This window comes from Rattus norvegicus, chromosome 9 (genome assembly GCF_021556685.1).
Source record: "Rattus norvegicus strain SHRSP/BbbUtx chromosome 9, alternate assembly SHRSP_T2T, whole genome shotgun sequence".
NCBI lineage: Eukaryota > Metazoa > Chordata > Mammalia > Rodentia > Muridae > Rattus > Rattus norvegicus.
Window position 1 is genome coordinate 32,586,877 of NC_141542.1, and position 21,773 is coordinate 32,608,649.

At 45.5% G+C, this 21,773-nt stretch overlaps 1 protein-coding gene and 1 non-coding gene across 4 annotated transcripts in view; both read right to left on the reverse strand.

The window, feature by feature from the left end:
* The window catches only part of Pla2g7 (phospholipase A2 group VII), a 42,414-nt gene that overhangs the window by 13,106 nt on the left and 7,535 nt on the right, over positions 1–21,773 (reverse strand). Inside the window, exons 1-6 of one of the 3 annotated variants that reach the window (XM_087565118.1) lie at positions 21,053–21,243; positions 10,414–10,553; positions 5,003–5,124; positions 4,481–4,625; positions 2,592–2,685; positions 712–780 (exon numbers count right to left, since the gene is read on the reverse strand). In XM_087565118.1, the coding sequence (XP_087421244.1) occupies positions 712–780; positions 2,592–2,685; positions 4,481–4,625; positions 5,003–5,124; positions 10,414–10,553; positions 21,053–21,117 (635 nt within the window). In that variant the 5' untranslated portion in view covers positions 21,118–21,243. 3 annotated transcript variants of the gene reach the window in all.
* Positions 13,122–13,266, reverse strand: LOC148003637 (U4 spliceosomal RNA). Its single transcript, XR_015630002.1, has one exon. It is a non-coding gene; the product is annotated as a U4 spliceosomal RNA (small nuclear RNA).

Sequence of the window (21,773 nt, forward strand, 5' to 3'; positions counted from 1 at the left end):
AGCACCTAATCAGGAGATGCCCAACAAGGTGGTCGTAAGTATTCAGTCACATAGCAGAGCACCTGGAAGGCCTCACCATGATAAGGAGGCATCTCAGTACCTTAGCTTTCAGCCAATGACCTTCTTCCACCCTGGAAAAACTATATAACCCGTGGTTCACCCCTGAATAAAGGGTATGTGTTCAAACCTGCCCCCAGTAAAGAAATAAGAACAAGCTAAGATCATTGGAGACACCCTTAGTCCAAAAGGGCTGTAACACTACAATCCTCGGAGAAGGTCTTCTCCCTCCCCAACTCCTCAGCCCTCCTTCACCCTCCCTGGTCCAAGCCTGGTATACAGTGGTGCCCCAGAGGGAAGAGGCAGACCTTGAACCCCACCTATTCCAGACTTCCTGGCTTCTCCGAGCTGGTGTGCTGCAGCACCCAGGCACCCAAAGAGGAGAAACAGAAACAGAATGGCACTAAAGAACTGAGACAGTGTGTCTGAAAACTTGCAGCTTAGTCCGCGCAGAACTTCACTGATCTCAGAACATGAACTATTTTAAAGGTCTTGACAATGCGGCTCATTGTCTTTTGTTCCCACCATTTAAAATTCCACCCATGGCTTTTGCGAGCTTACAGAAGAAGAGCTACAGGTTTAGTGAGGGATGTTAACATGGTTTTCACGTTGTCTTTTTTTGTTTGTTTGTAGTTGACATACACGGAAACATACCTATGTTCCACAGTGGCCACTATAAACCCATAGGATGCCAAAGCAGCGCCAATAGCAGAATAAATTGTCCTGAAAATCAAAATGCAGAAAACATCACAACTACCCACCATGATTATAAACCTAAGCCCAGTAAAGAAATGGGGAACACGGAGCCCATTATGCCCTGCACACTGGAGCGCTCTCATCTTCAGAGAGCTTACCCCTTAGGAGGCTACTGGCATCTAATGACTAGATATGATACTGCTATGCATCCGACAGTACAGCAGATAGGGCCTCTAAAGCAAGCCGTTATCCGGTCTAAACCGTCAAGAATCCTAGTTTAACGAAAGAGTGACTATGAATAAAGAAGCTGAGTTAATGTTACAGTGATTACAAATCATGAATTTTGAGAGTTGATGCAGATCCATCTATGCACATGCACATGCATGCACGCGCACATACACACACACGCACACACACACACACACAGAGGGTGGGTTATCTATTCATCTCCATTCCTCACCTGACCATCTTCCTCAGCTCCATTCTTGACTTTCCTCTTACCTATTGATTTCCCTTCCATACACTTTTTTTTTTTATAACAGAGGACCATAGGAAGTGCCAGGAAAGGACCTGATTGTCCACTGCCTAGTGACACTGAAAAATCCCTTCCATTATCACAATCCCAGAAGGCAATGTGGGAACATAGCAAAAAGCCGTTCTCATGAGCTGGGGTCCCAACTCAGTGGTAAAGCGATTTGAACTTAAGTTTGCTTTTTTTTTTAAATCTTTGTCACGTCTTAGCTACATGATTTTTAGATAGTCATTCAGTTTTGTTATTTCTTATAAAATAGAGCTAAAAGCAAAGGCTTACACTTAGTATAGAGGAGGCAAGGGTTTCTTTTTTAAGATTTAAAATGTTTTATTTTTGTGTATACGTGTATGTGCATGTGTGTGCAAGTACCTGTGGAGGCCAGTAGAGGGCACTGTAGCCCATGAAGCTAGAATCACAGGTAGTTGAGGGCTACCTGAGATGGCTGCTGGGATATGAGTGTGGGTTCTCTTTCAGAGAGAGTACTTCTATAATCACGGAACCATCTCCACATCTCCAGATAATAAAGTTCTGACAAGGTGATGCATGTACGGAAGCAGTATATAGGAAGGTAGGCCAAGCTCTGCCACTTCCTAGCTGCTTGTCCTGCGTCCAGCCCTTGAGCCTTCTCTTTGTCTATGAAAGGTGGTCCTCACTGAGGGCGAGTGAGTGCAGGTACCTTCAGTGCCTTGCACCTATTTACAGCAGCGTGTGACTACTTGCTTCGCATTACAGGAAATGATCAAACTGTGAGAGGAAGCTAAATGACTGTGTGCTCAAAATACAGATAACTCCAGGGCAAACCACAACACACACTCACTCCACATAGCCATTCCCTACCTCTTTCTCCCACCGCGTATTCCATGGTCAATGGAGGACTACAAAAGGGTTGTCTAGGAACTGACACCTACTGCAGAGGGCACAGGAAGGGATGTGGTCTACTGCAGAGACTCAAAGACCCGCCCATCTGCAGCTCTCTGAGAAAGACAACATCTCAACTCTGCTGTTACAGTCACCGATAATACGGAAACTGACCGGGTGCTGGCTAGATCTGGTTCTCGAATCCCCATTTGCCAACCATTAGTGCAGCAGAAATCAGATAATTTTCCAGACTATAGTTACAGTGTCAAAGACAATGCTCTTCAGTGTAGACACTCCCCACCTTCCCAGCAGTGCCACAGTCCATTCTTAGGGAACCTCAAATGTCCTGCATGGGCCAACACCACATTCTAGAATCTGATTTTTTTAAAGACATGGATCTAGTCGGTGACAGCTTAGAACTAACACTGTCTTGTCTCCCAACCGTTACCTGAAGGCTCCGAGACCGTGAGAAAAGATAATTAGTGGGTATTTTTCTCCAGTCCGCAAAGGAAAATTCCAGCTTGCAGGAGCTGTCAGAGAACCTAGGCAATAGGGGAAGGCAAATCAGTGTTTCCTCTCACTTGAATGCTGCCAGTTCATTGAATTTACATCTCCTGAGCACAGATCCCCAAACCGTGGCGTTTTAACTATGACTTTACAAATTAGTACACTCATTTTAAGAGCCAGATACTAGATACTCACCAACCAGGGGCTTCCATTTATTTCTCCATAAGCTTGTCAATCATCAGACCTCACTGCCTCTGAGCTCACAGGGGAGAGATTTCCCTACCTATAGGTATATTCTGGGAGCGCACTAATTATTACCAATTTGAGATTTTTGAAATAACGTTGAACATTTAATTTTAAAACTAACCGTCCAGTAAATGTAGACCATTGTGCTGAGAACCAGGGCCTGAGAACTAGACACCCATCCCATGATGCATCATGGTCCAGACAAAGATGGAGGGACTGTGACTCGACACACCAGAGGGAGCTTTTCCTGAGACTTGACACTGGCTAGTTATGAGCCTCAGGTATGGTCCTCAGAGTCTGCCAGTTTAGGATTGATTCGTCCTCTATAAAATGGAGGGAGGGATTATGATCTTTGATAGTTTCAGTGAAACTTCTGCCTAATTAGGTTTTATATATAAAGTGCTTAGGAAACAGCTCAAAGTCAGAAAACATTGCCTCCCTTCATCCATGTCTAACTTGTTTTCATTATTGTTATGATCATTTGTATGCCATTATCTTATTGCAAACAAAAATGAGGTCATGAAGACTGACCGAGACGGGTGCTATGGAAGTGACTTGTAAGTCGCTCTACACTGCACAGTTGTATTTTCTACTGTAGGATACCTTCCCTTTCTAAAGCAGTTTCTGTGAAAACCCTAAGAGAAGTTTAGAATGAATTCCCGAAGCTGACAACGCTGAAGGATGACTTTGAAGGTGTAAACAGCATAGGCTCAAATTCACACCTGATCTAGAGGACGTTAGGAACGGGAAGTCTCCCTTGGTGTAATGCAGACATAGTAAGTGATGACTACTGAAGACTGTAGGAGAGAAGTGGGTCCTTTGGGAATGGGGGATGGGCACGAGGTAAGTAAGGTCTCTTCTTGTGATGAGTGAAAGTTAGCTGCCAGCTCGGCATCTATTTTCTATTTGGCTCTGACACAAAATATATTGGGCAACCAGTGGTCCCACCAGGTAATTTGCTACCCTGACCATGTCGTGCCTTCCACCACAGGGTAGAAGAAAGGAAACTGAGGATCAGGCATAAGGTGGTGCTAAGGCAAGTCTCACATCCCCGTCCTATCCCATTACAATCAGAATGTGTAACGATAAAGTATCCTTGCTTCTCTCAGTGTTGCCCAGTTCTGTAAGAAATCCTGTCTTTCTGGCTAGGGACATCACTCAACTGGGAAAGTGTTTGCCTTGCATGTGGTGGTATAAAAACGTCAGGCACATAACTGTAAGCCCAGTGCTGAGGAGTCTGAGCTCTGGAGCTTGCTGGTGCGCTAGCAAAGCCTAACTGGTGAGCCCCAGGCTACTGACAGAACCTGCCACATAGGAAGTGGGGGTGGGGGGGGACTATGTTTCTGAGAAATAACACCTCCGATTGTCCTCTGGCTTCCATATAAATGTACAATTGTGTGTGTAAAAACACACCCATACACAGTTAAAAAAGAAAAGAAATCCCACCCTTACCATCTTAGAAAACCAACCTCAGCCTTCCTACTCGTAACTCTTGTTTCTAATATATATTCATGTGCAAATATACATATGCAAATACAGATAGATAGGCATAAAACTTCACACCAGGACCAACAGAAATCTTACCATATAAGAGGTGCAAAATGTTGCCTACAAAAGTAGGTGTTCCGAGAAATTTACTAAGACCCCAAAAATATTCTATGTTTGGGACCCAAACAGTGTCATGAGGACCTTGATCTTGAGCTGGGTAGTACAAACGCAAGAAGATGCTCTGTTGGGAAAAGAAACAAACAGAGTCTCAGTCGAATGCAGCTGGGAAATGCAGTGTTGTCGCTATTTTATTACCAGGGCCCAGATCCCTATCTTCCCCTGAAAGGTCTAGGGAAGTGTTCACGCAGCTGGGTGGCTGAATATAACCACAAAAGAGTGGTTTGAGTGGAAGGAAAACCTAAGAGAGAATAAAATTCACTGGTAAATTGATCAGGAGACAGTAGGCGGGTGAGGAATGGCACAGTAGCAGACGCTGTTGCAACAGGAATGGTCAATAAGTCATCCTCAGGAGACTGCAGGGTCATGCTACCACCCGTGCTAGATGGAAAGCAAGGGCAAGCCCTTAGGATTGAAGGAGAAGGAGAAGTGGGGCCTTACCTCATTCCCATAACCGAACATCATGTCTGTACAGCCGACAGGGTAAGATCCATTTCCTTTGGGGATTTTACAACGGCCAGCGCTGACAGCAGACATCACCGATTGGAGCTTATGAAACATTACTGAAAAATAGGTTCATGTGATTTCATGTCAACGCATGGCAGCCACCAGTCCACCTAAGACGAGGTGCTTAGAATTCTAAGGCAATGAAGTTCCTAGCTTCTGACCTCTCGTGTGTGTGTGTGTGTGTGTGTGTGTGTGTGTGTGTGTGTGTGTGTGTGTGTGTGTGAATGTGCTTCCATTTCTGCATGTGACTGTGGAGGCCAAAGGTCTAGCCTATGTTTTCTGTCTTCTTCAGTTGCTCTCCACCTCATTCGTTGGTGACAGAATCTCACTGAACCTGGAGTTCATTGCTGGGTCACGAGCCAATGAGCTCCATGGGTTCAACTGCTTCTGCCTCCCCAGCACTGGGGGTTGGAGACAGACACCCAGATTGTACATGGGTGCTGTCCACCTGAACTCGCATCCTCATACTTGTGGGATGAGCACATTCCTGACCGAGTCACTTCCCCAGCACCCTCTCATTTCTCACCCTACTCAAGGGCCTGCTTTGTATGGGAGTAGACATGCATCTTCTGGCAAGACGTTTGGGGTGTCACCAAAGAGACTTGATCCAAATTCTATTTCTATACAAGGTGTATGAAAAGTGAGTTATATCTGTTTGTTTTCTGTGTTGAATATGGACTTCATCTCACACTTCAGTGCTGTGTGTGTGTGTGTGTGTGTGTGTGTGTGTGTGTGTGTGTGTGTGTAGACAGGGTTTCTCTGTGTAGCCCTGGTTGTCCTGAAACTTACTCTGTAGACCAGACACTTCTTGTGCATCTGGACCTGACATCTGTCCACACCACAGTATTGTAAAGACAATGGTCCAAGATGACTCTAAATAACCATTTCCCAAACCCCTCCTCTCACTCTTGAACTGTCCAGTTCTACCCCAAACCCCAGAATTCTTTTATCTGATGAATTCCAGGCTGGAACTCTGAGAGGTAAATTTGTTTTTAATTTGGAATAATCTGGACCCCAGACATAATCATTTCTTCTTCAGAATCAGGAATTCTGTATGTGTGGAATAGTTCACAGTGCCAAGAATGATAACAGCTACTCAGGAGCTGGCCCATCTAGTCTAAACACAGCTGCTGACACACCGGGCTCAAGATAAATATGTGGGAATGGGGGCGGAACTAAGCTGAAACAGCGCCAACCTCTTTGGTCCTCCATTCAGATCCACTGCACGTGTTCTTTGACCTGTCCACTCCTGTCTGAAGCCCAAACCCTTCCATATCTCCACAGCCTGCCTCCTTTCTAGACCGCAATCACATCACGACTTAATTTTAGTTGTTGGGTTCCAATAAACAACACATACAGAGTCCTGATACACTGAGCTGGCCCACACTGTCCACTTGATTGAACTGTGGGAGTCAATCACGCAGCAGCGCAGGCTTTGCCAAACACCCAGAGCTATGTGAGGTGTGACACCAGCATCAACACACATCACTGCTCAGCAAGTCTTGGCAACCATCTTATCACACCCTCCACTGCTGACTCATTGAAGTCCCGAACAGTGACGAGCCTTTCGATACGCATGGCCTCCTACACCAAACTGATCCTTGGGTCAGCATCAAGGCCATCACCTAGGGTTTTCGGAATGCAGACTCCTGGTCCTAATTCGACAAAATCAAAAATGATTCAAAGTAGGATGATTCAAGAGGAAGGCATGCTATGTCACAGCCCAAATCTCTTGGTGCGCCACACTGGTAGAGCAAAGACAGGAGGCAGTTTGAAGAAAGACAGAAGGTAAAGCAGAGTGGAGTCCAGTTTTGGATCCAGGTGGTCCTGTTTCAGATACCAAATTATGGTGGTCTGGCCTGAGCCGTGTAACTCTTCTCTCTGGCATAAAAGCTCTTAACCAGCCTGCAGGTCAGCCATGGGGATAAAGACACATGGAGTGAGTGTATTCACTATGTGCTTAACACCAACTGCAGTGTACAACTGTCGTCAACTGCCAGAACTTCCTTCTCTTTCCAGAGCTGGTGAAGTCTTACTACCCAGAGGCTGGGGGTTCCTTAGAAAGGTTTAGCAGATCTACCCCCGTGGCTTCCACACTTCTCCAGGGACCGTTCAAAATTCAGAGCCTTTCCTCAAAGATGTTTGTTTGTTTGTTTGTTTGTTTGTTTAGTTGGTTGGTTTGGTTTGGATTTTCCCCCCTCCCATTGGTGAATATTCCAGCCCTTCTTTAGAATTAAAATAGGTTCTTCCACTCCCGTTTCAGGTTATGTGTGGAGGCAGACTTGGTGTAACTGGGAGGTGGCTCGCCTAGAGAATAACAGGGTAGGTAGCGCCTTCTGCCTCTCCTTTTGTGATTGGCAGCCAGTGAGGATCTGTGTCCCCACCCATAGGCAGCCTTGGCAGGGCTAGACCAGGAGGAGACCACTGGCTCTCACAGCTCAGGGAAGAGCCTCAGAGAAATCTTAGTTACCTTGGAGGCGCTAACCTATCAGCAGAGTTCTGGAGCACACAAATGGATCTCACCTCTTATGAGATCGTAATTCCACTGAAACCAAGGGAACCTCTTCTAATAACTTATGGCTCTCCAAAACTTTCTCTACTTTAGGAACCTGTTCACTCAGAATTTATCCATCACGGGTACCACACGGGGTACAGAAAAAGTAGAGCCCTTTGCAATTTGCACATCACATGAGCCTGAACCTCCGCCTCACCACCCGTCTGGAAGCATCATAAGGAAAAAGAAGAGAGAACTACAGCTTGGTCTGGGCTATAGTTTGTGACTCAGAATTTATCTTTTCCTAATCCTCTTCAACTTTATTTGAATAGGAACTTCGGACCGTAGGATGCTGCTCAATATATATTTTTGGTAGTCAAATGGTCCTGAGTCTTGAGAGGTATACATTCTAGGAAAAAAAAATGCTTTCTTTCCTAATAGTTTCATTGTCCTTCCTCAACATGTGAGGTATCTCTGGCCCTCACCTGTAAGGCTTTCCAGACACAGGAGCACATGCTGTAACACCAGCGCCTGTGAATAGGAGACAACAGGTGAAATCACTCAAGGCCAGCCTTTGCTACATAGTGGGTTAGAGGGTAGCCTGGGCTACATAAGGCTATCTCAGACAACCAAAAGAAGAGTATGGGGAGATGGTTTGATGGGTAAGAGTGCTTGTTGTACAAGCTTGAAAAGTTGAGTTTAAATCTGCTGCACCGCATAAAAACTTAGGAATGGCTGCATGGAGCTGAAACCCTGGTCCGGCTATGGGTAGACAGAGGGTTTGCTGGCTGTCAGCCCAATTTCAGATTCAGTGAGAGACTCTGAACCTGAATGCAAACTCAAGGGAACAAGGTAGAAAGTAATAGAACAGAACACTGGACGTTTTTCTTTAGCTTCCACCTGTGTATACAGGTGCGGACACTCACGGAGACACGTGTACTTATAACACAAACCCACACACACACAAATTAAATAAACTACAACCTGAACAGCTGTATTTTCTATGCATTCCTTCAATAAATTATAAATAATAACTATCTATTGTTTAAGCTATTAGTTATAGCTTCAAAAATACTCATGTATCCACTTCTAAACAGCTAGACTGAGTATAGCATTGGGTTAGCACAAGACCAAGGGAGATGAGTTATCAATGACCCTGTTCTCAGATTTCCAGTGATGTTTAAAGATGAGAGGATAAAAAAAACGTGTCTTTAAAATTTCACCCTGCACCAGTAAGAGTCAATAATATAAAATGTACCCCGAATGATAATTGACCCATTGTGTGACCTGTTTCCAGCCCCTGACAATACAAATAGGTCACGGGTTCCCTGACTACAAGCTCCAGTACCTTAGTCACCACTGTATTCCTGGTGCATTCACTTCCTGGGAAGGGTTGAGGAATGAATGGACCTCTGCAATACTTTTCAATTACCTGTGTAAATATCAACATAAAGCCTGGCCCCTTTCCTATTGATTCGTCCATTTCCCCAAATATAAAGTAGGACAAAGGCTATGTTGATGACGCTGAGTTATGTAAGCCCTTTTGTAGATGCTGGGGTAAAGAGTCACTCAACAAACCCAGCAACTAGACCCCGAGTGAGTACATCTGTCAGCGTGTGAGATCTGTAGGTGTAGACTGAGTGACATTATTCTTAAGCCACCTCCTGCTGTTATCTCCATTGGATGAGTACTGAGACCCATATGCATCACAGTCCTTTAAGATAGCAGGTATTCACAATGCTCCAGAAGCAATGTCCTTGCAACATAGGTCTTTCTTGGAGGCACGAGATGTACCTGCCCCACACTGGCTACAATTCCTTGTACTATCTAACCATTCTCTTATAGTCTTCCCTTAACACAAATGAAGAGAGAAATTGGCTGTGGCCATTCTCTTCTGCAGTTCCAGGCATCTGCTTGCCTCTGCTTCTCCTCATTCTCAAGTAGAAACAGTCATGTCCCTTTGGACGTCACGAGTCCAGACTGTCATCTTCTCACAAGCCTCTCCACCTCTGCAGGACTGGGTTTGCTTGTCAAGACACAAGACCAACCATTCCTTCATGGAGCAGTATTAAAGACTGCCTTGTAAAGGCTAAGGCAAGTATGCTCCCACACCGGGCAGGAGCTAAACTAGGGTTGCAAAGGAGGGGAAGAGTAGGAGGTGTTGAAGGCATGTTTTCCATGGTCACAGCAAGCTGACAGCCCACGTGTTACAACGCCCATGCTGCAGGCATGAGATTGAAGGGAAAAAAAACTACATTCTTGTCTTAGAGTTGTAAAGACAGAAGGGTGAAGCTCCTTCCATAACAAAGATATCCCTGAATATATGTGCTCCTGTATAGTATGTGTGTGCAAGTGAGTTGAGCATGGTGTGTGTGTGTGTGTGTGTGTGTGTGTGTGTGTGTTGTAAGTACTTGTTAGTATGGACATGCATATTCAGCTGCACATGCATATGTGTGTACATGATCGTAGAAACTGGAGATCAACGACTAAGTGTCTTCCTTCATCATCCCCTATTTTTGCTTTTTTGAGGCAGGATCTCTCACCAAAACTGAAGCACATTAAGTCATCCAGGATGATATTTCCAATAAGCTTCAGGGATCCTCCTGTTTCTATTCCCACCCCCATAACACTGAAAGCGTCTCCCATCAGTGATGGGGATCCAGATTCAGGAGCTCATGCTTGCACAGTGGGTGCTTTATCACCTGGGCCACCCCCCCAAGTCCTGTGCACAGTGGGTGTTTTATAACCTGGGCCATCCCCCCAGTCCCCTCATAGACCCTTCTTAAAAGGGCTTCCTCACACTTCAAAACATGCAACATCTTGAGGTCACTTGGAGTTTGGTGCCTCTTACCTGATGGCCTGAAGTCGAAAAAAGAAGGGTCTTGCCAGTACAAAGGATGTACCCGTGGGAGGCAGCAGAGGAGGCAGAAAAGCACGCGCAGTTTGAGCGGCACCATCCTGGGAGCTGAGCAGCGGCTTCCGTTTGTTGTTCTTCGGAGCGGATAATTAAAAGAAAAGCAAAGAGATGCAATGAACGTACAGAAGAGGACATGAGTGTCAGTCAATCAGTGAGCCTGGGATCCTAGGAATGTCTGTAAACTGTGAAACACACATTGCTTTTTCAGAACTAGCATGCAGACAGGTACCAAATTGACAGAATCCTTGATGCTGATGGATGACAGAACAAAGGAATGACGTTTCAACATTTTTTGAGACAGCTAAATAGGATTTTCTCTATTTTTATAGGTTATCATTTGGTTATAAAGAACCATCGAGTCATGATAATGATAACAAATGTGTCCTCGTTGTCATGGTACCCAAAGGTCTGTCTTGCACAGATAGTTAAAAGCAGTAAGTGGGTGCTGGATAATGTTTCTATGACTGTTTATCTTCCTGTAAGTGGTACTACTGGGTATTGTGTGTGGTGTGTGTCATCCCCTGTTGAGTTTCTGAAAAGCAAAGCACAGGTCTAAATAGTTGGCCTCTGGAGGCAGCTGGTCCTGGAGAAACAGTTCCTAAATCAACGGATTGATGAAACAATAGGCTATCAGATCTGAGATAGTGGGAAGCGGCATCGCAATTGGAGCCATGGGCGAGCATCTTCTTAACGAAAGGTACTCATGTTTGTGCATGGATTTCCCCCGCTTCAGTGTGAGTCTCTCTGTGCAAGGGACACAGCTCACTTGGTAGAGCACTCACTTAGCATTCCTGAAGCCCTGGGTTCAATCCCCGGCACTGCATAAATTAGACTCGCTAGTACATGCCAGCGAGCCCAGTATGTGGGAGTTAGCAGCAGGAGACAGTCAAGGCCATCCTTAGCTACATGTCAAGTCCAACAGCAGCCTGGATGGCACAAGACATTGTCTAAAAAATAAATAGAAATAAATGAATGAATGAATGAATGAATGAATAAATAAATAAATAGAAACAAAATGTCGCCCTTTGACTTTGGGCGGAGTTGATAGAAATGGCCCAAGCCACCATTGCCTCTCATTTGAATTTTGGAATAACTGTCTCTCTGGTTTTGGCCTAGTCCCAAAGTCTGAGTCCAATATAGTTACAGAGGGCAGTATTCTCCTCAGTCCCCAAGCTTCATTTGCTTCTTCTATCATAGGGCAAACTAGCATACAAGGCTGTCCCTGATCTATACTCAATGGGCTAAAAAAATCTTTGCCTCTGTCCCTTCTAATTGTGTGCCTGCTGTCTCCACCCTGGTCTCCCTGCCACCTGACAAACATACCAGGTATTCTAGCCTCTCTACCCAACCCCATTCTGAAGTCTGTGCATACTCCCTCCCACAGTAAGGCCCTTTGCCTTGACACCAGAATGGCTCTTGTCTCCCCATTTTTGCCCCGACATCACCTTTCCAGTGAGTTGATCTTGATTTCTCCATTTAAAACAGGGCTGTAAACTGCTTCCTCACACCAGTCCCGGTCCAAGACCCCATGTACGATATTCGTTACCAGTGGATATACTCTGTGCCTTATTAGTTTATCATCTTGCTGTAGAAATTGCAGCCCTGGAAATGTGAAAACTCTGACTCTATCCCTCGACTGTCTACCAAAGACCTAAAATGGTACCTGGTATACAGTCAGCACTAAATAAATGTTTGCTTAAACAAATGATGAATTTCCGATACACAGGGTTTCTAACACACACTGAAACAAATTTCACAGTTCACATGGGTGATTTGGCTGTTCTTTTTTTTTTCTTTTTTTCAGAGCTGGGGACCGAACCCAGGGCCTTCCGCTTGCTAGGCAAGCGCTCTACCACTGAGCTAAATCCCCAACCCCGACTTGGCTGTTCTTAAGGAGGCACTAACTAGACAGCTAGCCAACTAGATAACTAACCCATAGGCATAGTCTAAAGATGTAGCATGGACACCCATCACTCCTGGATGCCCCTATGTACCCTGCACAGCCTGCTCTCTTTCATGGCTGGAATCCAGTCTTGACACTAATTCTTGATTGACAGAAACCTCAAAAGAAGTGGCTTCAGACACTTGAGACAGTCTTCTCTCTCCCTTCCCTTTTCCAATACAAAACTCAAAAGCCAGGTGAAAGCAGTGGGACTGTATTTATCTATTCAACTGGTTTCTTCTCCTGGTCAGGAAAAGGGAGGAGAAAGAGGAAAGCAGATCACACTGAGAGCTGGGGGCGGGGGAGGGGGGAGTAGGAAGGCTACTGTAGGCAAAGGTTAGCCTGCACACAGTACCATCTTCATCACACCTTCCCACCAACAACCATAAGAAGTATTATTAGATGTGATAGCAAATGCTGCGCTGTGTTTCTCAAGTTCTCAGAAGGGGTCGGGGCTCACTGCTCTCCGGGGCTTAGCTGCTCACAATGGAGTAGAGCAGAAAAAAGACAGGAAGCCCACAGAGGTTCTTGGGAGCCCTTCCTGGGCCCTCTGCCCTGCAGAGGCTACAACAGTCTTCCGACTCAGCCAAGCCAGAGGCCCGGTGTTTGGAAACTGTTGCAAATGGACAATAGTATCATTTGTTTATTACTGAGTTTCTCCTTTCCTTCATCCCAAGGGACCACAAATCCTCTCAATCAAATATGGCTAGCTCGGTCATATATTCTATATACATTTCCTCATGTGATTTTTCTTACCTCATTTGGAGGGGGGGAAATTTTTCACCTAGCAGTAATCACACCTTGAATAAACCTAATTGGTTACAATACTGCCACGGTGCGAAGCTTCCTTCACTCCGTTTGTAAGAATGCCTCTATCGAGGCTGGGGAGGTTCAGTCAGTAGGCCAAGTGTCTACCCTGCAAGCATGAGTTTGGTGCCTTAAGCCCCTGAGCCCGGTCTAAAAGGGTGGTGGTTGTGTTGTTTGGTTTTTGTTTGCTTTTTGTTATCAACTTGACACAAACCTAGTCACAGCTGGAAAGAGGGAACCTTAATTGAGAAAATACCTTGGTAACAGTGACCTGGAGTGCCGCTTTGATTAATGATATGGAAGGTGGGGGAGGGGTCCAACCTATGGCACCCAGGAACAGGATGTGTACAAAAGCAGGGCAAGGAAGCCATGAGAAGCGATCCAGTAAGCAGCCCCCCACTCCATGGCTTTTGCTTCAGTTCTGCCTTAAGTTCCTGCCTGATGGACTGTGAACTGGGGGGGGGGGTAAGCCTGCTAAACACTTACCCAGGGTGCTTTGATCATGTCAATGAACTAAAACCCTAACTAAGACGATCATGAACCCTGTGACTGTTGCGGTGGGGAAGTGGAGCAAAGACAGGAAGTAGATTCCTAGAGCTGGCTGACCAGTCAGCCTAGCCAATCAGTGAATGCTGAGCTCGTGGAACGCTGTCTCAAGAAGAAAAAAAAAGATGTTGACAAAGATGTTTGACTTCCACACACATGTGCACACACACCTAGAAGCATGTACACACACACACACACACACACACACACACACACACACACTTTAATCTTAGCCTAGACACTTGTAGGCATTACACTAAAGCCTCTAGAAGTTTTCTCCAAGGGAAAGAATCTCCTGCCCATGGGAGGAGATGTTTTAGAGAAAGCAGGTTTATTTCTTAAGACTATGCCACATAGACTGGTCTTGTACTCCTCCTACCTGAGTCTCCTGAGTTCTAGGAGTGTGAATGGTAAAGAGGAACTGAATAAGTCAGGAACATAAATCAGGTCCTACGCAGTAATCCACTTTGGCTGCCCAGTTTCCCTGACTGCCAAAATCCAGACAAGAGTGAGGAGGCAGCTGTCCACTCTCCACACTGATCTTCAGGGCTCAGACGCTCCTTGGATTCCCCTGATGCAGCTTCAGGTGGGTGTATGGGAGTGGCGAAGGCACACCTCAGAAAGCATGCTGCTGGAGGCAAAAGGCAAGACTGCAGAGCAGGCAGGTCTGTTCTGGGCATGCTGTTCTTGTTACAGTTGAAAGGAATAAGGCAGCACTGTTCTGCCCCAAAGCACAGGATTCCCTGATGGGTGCACACGGGATGAGAGTGAGGCAGCTGTGGAGGCTAAACGTCAGCTTCTTCCTGAAACTGACCAGTGCCCTTGAGGCAAACGGCTAAGAAAAGGAGAATGTCTTGACATGCTTTTTACTTAAGGGATAAGAAAGAGTTTCATGCAGCCCAGGCTGGCCTGGAAGTCTACTCAGTGACCAAAGATGACCTTGGACTCCTGACTCCACTTTCTGAGTGCTAGGATTACATGTGTCACAGGCACCCCTAAGAAGGGGCTCAGAAGATGGCCCATGGGTAAAGTCCTGTTGTACAAGGATGGGGATCTGAGTTCAGGTCCCTAAAACCTACATGAGGCTGGACCCAATCGATAGTGTGAGTGTAACCTCAAATGGAAGGAGTCACATTCAAGATTGCCCTCCGACCTCCACACACTCACTGCAACATAATCACACATATAAGTGGACACACACACACACACACACACACACACACACATACACACACACATACACACACACACACACGATTTAAAAAAAAGACTCAACTTCAACAAGAGCCCTACAGATCAGGAAGAGACATGATGGAGCCTGTCGCCTGTTCCTGGAAAGATAAACAAGGAGACGCACACTGGGCTTCCTGGTATCAAGACCTGTTGGTTCAGGTTTTGTTATGTTGTCATATTAGAGCAGAGCTCCGCAGGCAAGTCAAAGCAAGCAAGGGAGAGGGTGTCTCTGGGAAGGAAAACTGTCCCCATCTGAAAAACAGCAGGCAACATCAGGAACATAACCAAGGCGACAGGCAACGGCACCAAGATGGCACCCAGTAGGAATTGAAAAGGGCTGCAAACTATCAGGAAAATAACATGCTGGGCACGTGCTTGCCACAGATGGCACTTGGGAGGCTGAGGCAGGAGGGCTGCCACAAGTTCAAGGCGACTTAGTAAGTTCCAAACTATCCTACACTGCAGAATGATATCCTACATAACATGAACAAAGAAAACCAATAACACAAGGGCACAGCGATACATGACTGCCATTCCAATATGTGGGAGATAGATGCTGGAAGATCAGAAGTTCACAGTTATCCTCAGCTGTTTGAAAAGTTCCCAAGAGTAGCCTGTGCCACATGAGAGGCTGTCCTAACAAGGACAACACACAAACTTCAGGGGGCGCGGGTGAGGTAAACTATAAGTGCTTTCGCTAAGCACACATACAGTTTTAGCTGATGTTCTAAGGAAGATTTTGTTTTGGTTTTAGGTTTACCAAGAAGAATGGCTTCATCAATGAAGCGTCCACCATGTAACATGTACACGTCACACTTCCTTCCAACATACTACCCAGTCTGTGAGGTTGGTGCTTTTCCTTCAAGATCCTCTTCCTACCTCCTCTAGTCAGAGCCCCTGCCTCACTGCCCACCGTGCCCACTGCAGCAGGTCCACTTCCTCTGTTGATTCTTCTCTCATGGTGTTTGCGTCTCTTGAAGACGGAACACATCACGCATCTCACAAACTCACACCCTCAACCTGTAATGCTAATTATAGAAATGGCTTCTACAGGAACACCAAACCCCAGGGAAAGAAACAGAACGGCAAGAAACTGTTGGACTTTTGTCCTGAACTTAGTGGTGGTTTCAGCTCACTTAGCGGTGAGGACTTTTTGACCACTGGGTGTAGCACACATATCTGCTGGGCTAACACAGAAATGACTTCTGCACCACAGAATCCTGTCTGTGTCTTTAGCCCATCAGTGTGTGCGCATGCGCCGGCCCTAGGGGCTATGGGATGGAGAGAGGAGCTGTAGCCGTCTCAGCCTCGGCTCTGGGCACACCTTGCTACAGGCTCCATCTGTGTCATAGAGAGCTCAAGGCAGCCTTCCAGACTCACTAGTTCTGTTCTCCTTGTCTAACATTGCTCACCCTTCCTTCCACACGATTTCTCACCCCTGCAAATGAAAACATTATCATCTAAGGAACAGGGATATCAGAGCCATAGTCCTCATGTGACCCTCCCTCTAAGTCTTCTCTTGTAGGGAAGTTTCCTCTCTCACCATCCCTGTCCCGATGTCTGCGCCTCTTGAGCTGCTGGTCACTAACTGCAGCTACGCCAGGGCCCGCACAGCCCCATCCAAGCTATGCTCAGTCCGTGCTTTTACGTCTTATTGATTTCTGCTGCGTCAGCACATTTAAAGCAAGCGGATGCTATATTATCTGTGGTGAAGAACTTAGCTGTGTATCTGCACGGCTCTGGGTTTCAGCCCCGCTACCATAAAGAAACCTTTCCCCGTCCACTCTCCGGCTTGAATCTAATACATTTCGTGTTTTGAAATCTCTTGATGTTCTATGTACCTCGGGGCCGGGGTGGGGGTGGGGGTGGGGGTGGGGGAGGGGACGACAATGCATTCCTCTCGCATCTGATTTCATTTGTCTGTCTTGTTTTGTCTGTCAGCTGTTTCTTGTTCAAGGGACTTTATCCTAAGGAGATGCCCAATCCTCTTGAAAAAGATTGTGCGTTTTAAATAAGCGTGACCCCAATTTTACACAGATGAAACAGAGAGCTTTTCCGAACAAAGCACTGATACAAACAGCCAGGTGTCCTTGACTTCCCTAGGCTGCATCTAAGGGAACTGTGTGGGAGTAATCTGCGGCCCTCAGGGCTTTTTTAAAAAAGGGGGAACACAGTAGAACTCTTCCTAGGAAACTAACTTTCAACGTCTCTTCAAGCTCCGCCTGCTGATAAGAGTTGGCTAAAAATACATTTACTTTTCAGAAGTAGAAACATGAGTCAGGTGGTCACTTTAGACTCTCTTAGAGCTAGAGAATACAAAAGGTCTACTTTCATTTTGCTTAGCAGTGCTCGGAATGGAACTGGGGCCTCTTGCATGGTAGGTAAGAACCCTTCCACTAAGCTGTAACTGCAGCCCCCAAAACTGAAGGCGTAGCAGTCTTCAAAATCACGACATACAGAAACCCTTTTCTGGGTCACCATCACTGGTCAACAGGACACAAAAATACAATGTTCTTTGAGAAAGATGAAACTAGGCACATAGCAGCAACTGGTAAATCAAAGCCAGGAACATCGCATCTCCTTAGACTTTGAAATAGAAAAATTTGGCAAAATAAAATTAGCCATGCTAGTAAGGTTATGTAGTAAATTATTAAAAAGTAATTTTGGGGGCTGTTGATATGGCTCAGTGGATAAGGATGCATAAACACACAAGGGAACACACACATACATACAAACAGGAACACATATACATACACACATATACACACATACACACATATACACATATACACACATACACACATACACAACACACATATACACACATATACATACACACAACACACACATACACCCATATATACACACATACACAACACACACGTACACACACATTCACACACATACACATACACACACCTCCTTATTTTTCTCTCTCACCTCCCCTTCCCCCCCACCTACCTATCTCCCCCTTCTATCCTTTCCTCCCTCTCCCCCTACACTAGCAAAAATGTCATTTTGCAAGCCTTAGGGTGTTTCTGTCTTCTATTGACCTTTTAATTAAATGTGTGGGATTCGTGTAACATCTCATAAATGGGAGGGGAACTTTGAATTTATAATTCAAGCTGAGTGTGATGACTTACAGAAGCCCAGCAATGGGAGGCTGAGGGAGGAAGGTTTTAAGTTCAAGGTTAGCTTGCAGTGTTAAGCAAGATTCTGATGGACAAGCAACAACAGAAGCTGGACTAACCAAATAAGCAAAAATCTCAGTGCAATCCGCTGTACGTTCAATCCTACAAAAGCCAGCACACAGGGGAACAACATGCACCCAAAACCAGAACACCACAGCATCAGACAACCAGAGTGTACCATCAATGGGATTTTATTTAACACATTTTAAAGGCAGCTCTTAGAAACTGTCATAAATGTCATAGGTCGATTTCAATTGAAAACTATGAAACCGTCATGTAAAAGTTGATATTGAGAAAGCAGTACACCGCTTGGCTTTCTCTTAAAGGGCAGCACTCTGTCTTGAAGGTTCCTGCAACGTCCCTGACTTTCTCTTACCCTTAATGCCCACACTTAAGCCTCTCTTAAAACCATTCCTTTATAGCCAGGAGGTGGTGGGACATACCTTTGATCCCCGCACCTGGGAGGCAGAGCCAGGAGGATCTATGTGAGTTCCAGGCCAGCCTGGTCTACAGAGGGAGTTATAGGATAGCCAGGGCTCAAAAACCAATGCAAACAAATGAAAAGTAAATGAAAACAAACAAGCAAAAAACCCACTTCCTTTATAATGGTTTATCAATTCTCTAAGAACATCTCTCTCTCTCTCTCTCTCTCTCTCTCTCTCTCTCTCTCTCTCTCTCTCTCTCTCTTTCTCTCTCTCTCTCTCTCTCCCCCCTCTCTGTCTCATCAAGCCCATAAATCTGTTTATTAATGAACTCCAACTTTGTTTGAAAAATGAAAAAGGATAATGAACTCATCTGTGTTTTTCCAGTTATACCTGATTTTTACTATAAAATACGTTGCTTTGATCATAGGAATTAATTTTAAAAGGATAACAATATATATGGCTGGAGGGTTTTTATGTTTAATTTAAAAAAAATCAAGAGAATTAAGAGAATAATCTCTGATTTTTGACAAAACAGTGTACAAATAGAAAAAGAGGAAGAGGAGAAAGAAGAGGAGGAAGAGGAGAGGAGGAAGAGGCTGCTTCTATTATGCTGGATCAGGGAAGTCAGACATGAGACAAAAAGCAGAAGGAGGTACAAGCTTCAAAAGTCCACCCCTAGTGATCCAGCTAGGCTCTGCCCCGAATGTCCCAAGGCTTCCCAAAAGCAACATCGACTGGGGAAAGCAGCCTCACAATATTGAACATACTGAGGATATTTCACATCCCAACCAGAGGTACCCCGCACCACTAGACGGCCGATGGTTATGGCAGCCACAGAAAACTAATACGGAGCTTGTAAAGTTGACGGACTTGATGTACAAACAGGTAATAGCCGGGCTTAGTTTGGACTAAAGCCTAATGAGATGATTTAAATATCAAATATTTAATGTATCTAATATTAGTACAGTCAAGGTAAAAGTTTTCTCCTTTGGGATATGATAACAATACACAGCTTATGTAGTGATCACCAGGCTAATTTTGTTTCCCCCAAAAAGAATATAATGAGAAACATAAAGAGATGTCTTTGATCATCCTATCAGAGGGCTACTACTAACATAGAATGGGCAGAGGCCCAGGATGCTGTAAAATATCTTCAATACGCTGACTGGCTCCCTCCAGACAGCGCTTCCCCAAAACATTAGTGCTGCTGAGCTTAGGAAACCTAGAACAACTGAATTCCTGCTCAGGGAGGAAAACCTAGCAGCTGCAGAGAAGATTCCACCAGTAGAGTACTTGTCCTTCAAGCACAAGGACTGGCGTTTGATCTCTGAGAATTACAAGAGCAGGGGCGGGGAGCACCCTGACACACATTTGCAATCCCAAACCACAGAGCAAAGAGACAAGAAGATGCTCAGGGATCCACAGCCACCCAGCTGAGCCTACTCAGTGAGCTCCTGGCTACTGTGAGACCTGTGTCAAAGCACAAGATGTATGGCTCCTACAGAATGACACCTGAGGCGGTCATCTGCTCCCTACTTGCTTGAGTACAGATGAGCCAATGTTCTTCCTGTTGGCATTTAGTCTAGGCTCCGCCCACAGTTACCTGGCAACAGCAGGTGTGCCTGACTCACTATAAAAGTTGCTGCTGGCCTCCTCCTCTTGTTCCCTTACCCTCTTCCCCCTCTCCCCATTCCCCATTCTCCCCTTTGTCTCATGTCTCATGGCCGGCATCCTCTCTCTCTCTCTCTCTCTCTCTCTCTCTCTCTCTATCTCTATCTCTATCTCTATCTCTATCTCTATTTCTGTCTCTCTCAATATCTCCCAATCTCTCTCTCAATATCTCTCTCTCAATCTCTCTCTCTCCCTCTCTCCCCCTCTCTCTCTATCTTCCTTTCTCTGCCTCTACTTTCTCAACTCCCTTCCCCATGCCCTAAATAAGCTGTATTCTAGGGGGAAGGGATGCCCCAGCATGGACCCCCAGAGACACCCCTTCCACCACCACACCACACTTCCACCAAACAGGTCCCTGGCTCTTCTCTCATCTTTTTTTATAAAACACAACACCTCACATCTGCGCACACACATTATGTGCACAGGCACACAACAGGAAGAAGTGAGACATTCCATGTTGTCCAGATACATGGACAAGAAAAGGAAAACAGGTTGGTTTGGGTTGACTTATAATAGCTACATCAATTGCCACTCGGAGTCGAACACTGTTAAGTGGTCTCCTAGGAATCCTAAAACAAGAATAGTCTGAGGATGACATTGGACTTTCTTGTCCCACCTTTATCAAACACTTGGTGGGGTTTTTAATCCAGCCAAACAACTCCTACTCAACATTTGCTAATATAAAAACTAAACACTGTTCAGCTTTATCTGGCCATTGGGGTAGCCTGTGAACTCTGAACTTAATCTCACATTCTTACCTCAGAGGTGTAAGCATCAAGCAGCTTCTGCAGAAATGGCTAAGCACGCTTCGGGGAGAGTTCATATGATTCTTGGGTAATCGTTACACAACCTCAGAAAAGAAGTGGGGCGGAGAAGAGGAAACTAAAATGCAGTTCTACTTGTGGGAAACCCTGCATCCAGGGCCTAGAGATGACTTCGCGGTTAAGAGCACCTCCAGAGGAGCCAGGGTGATTCCCAGCATCCATGTGGCACCTCATGACTGTCTGTACCTCCAATCCTCAGTGGCTTGATGCCATCTTCAATTTCTTAGGGCAACAGGCATGCACGTGGTGCACAGACATACATGTAGGCAAACTCCCCGTTTGCACAGAAAATAAAATTATAAATAAAAAAAATAACACCAACCCTGCATTCAGTGTACAATTGTCTAAGTTTTGTTCAGACCTCCTCAGGAAAATCACAGAGCAGCATAGACCTAGCATAAATCTCTCCTTCCATGCCTTACAATCTGACTGCCATTTCGGGTGATCAGAATTAGCATCGGGATTCCTTAAACACATGACAGTCGATCTGATAACCAAGAAAGCTACTAAGTGATTAACGGGTGGGTAGCATACATAGTGTGGACACACTGAATATGAAGCAGTTCATATTCTGAGCAGGCTGCCGGGGAGTAGAGCACAGAGGGCACTGTGGTATTTCCTTATGCTACTCAGAATGGTACAAAACTTGAAATTC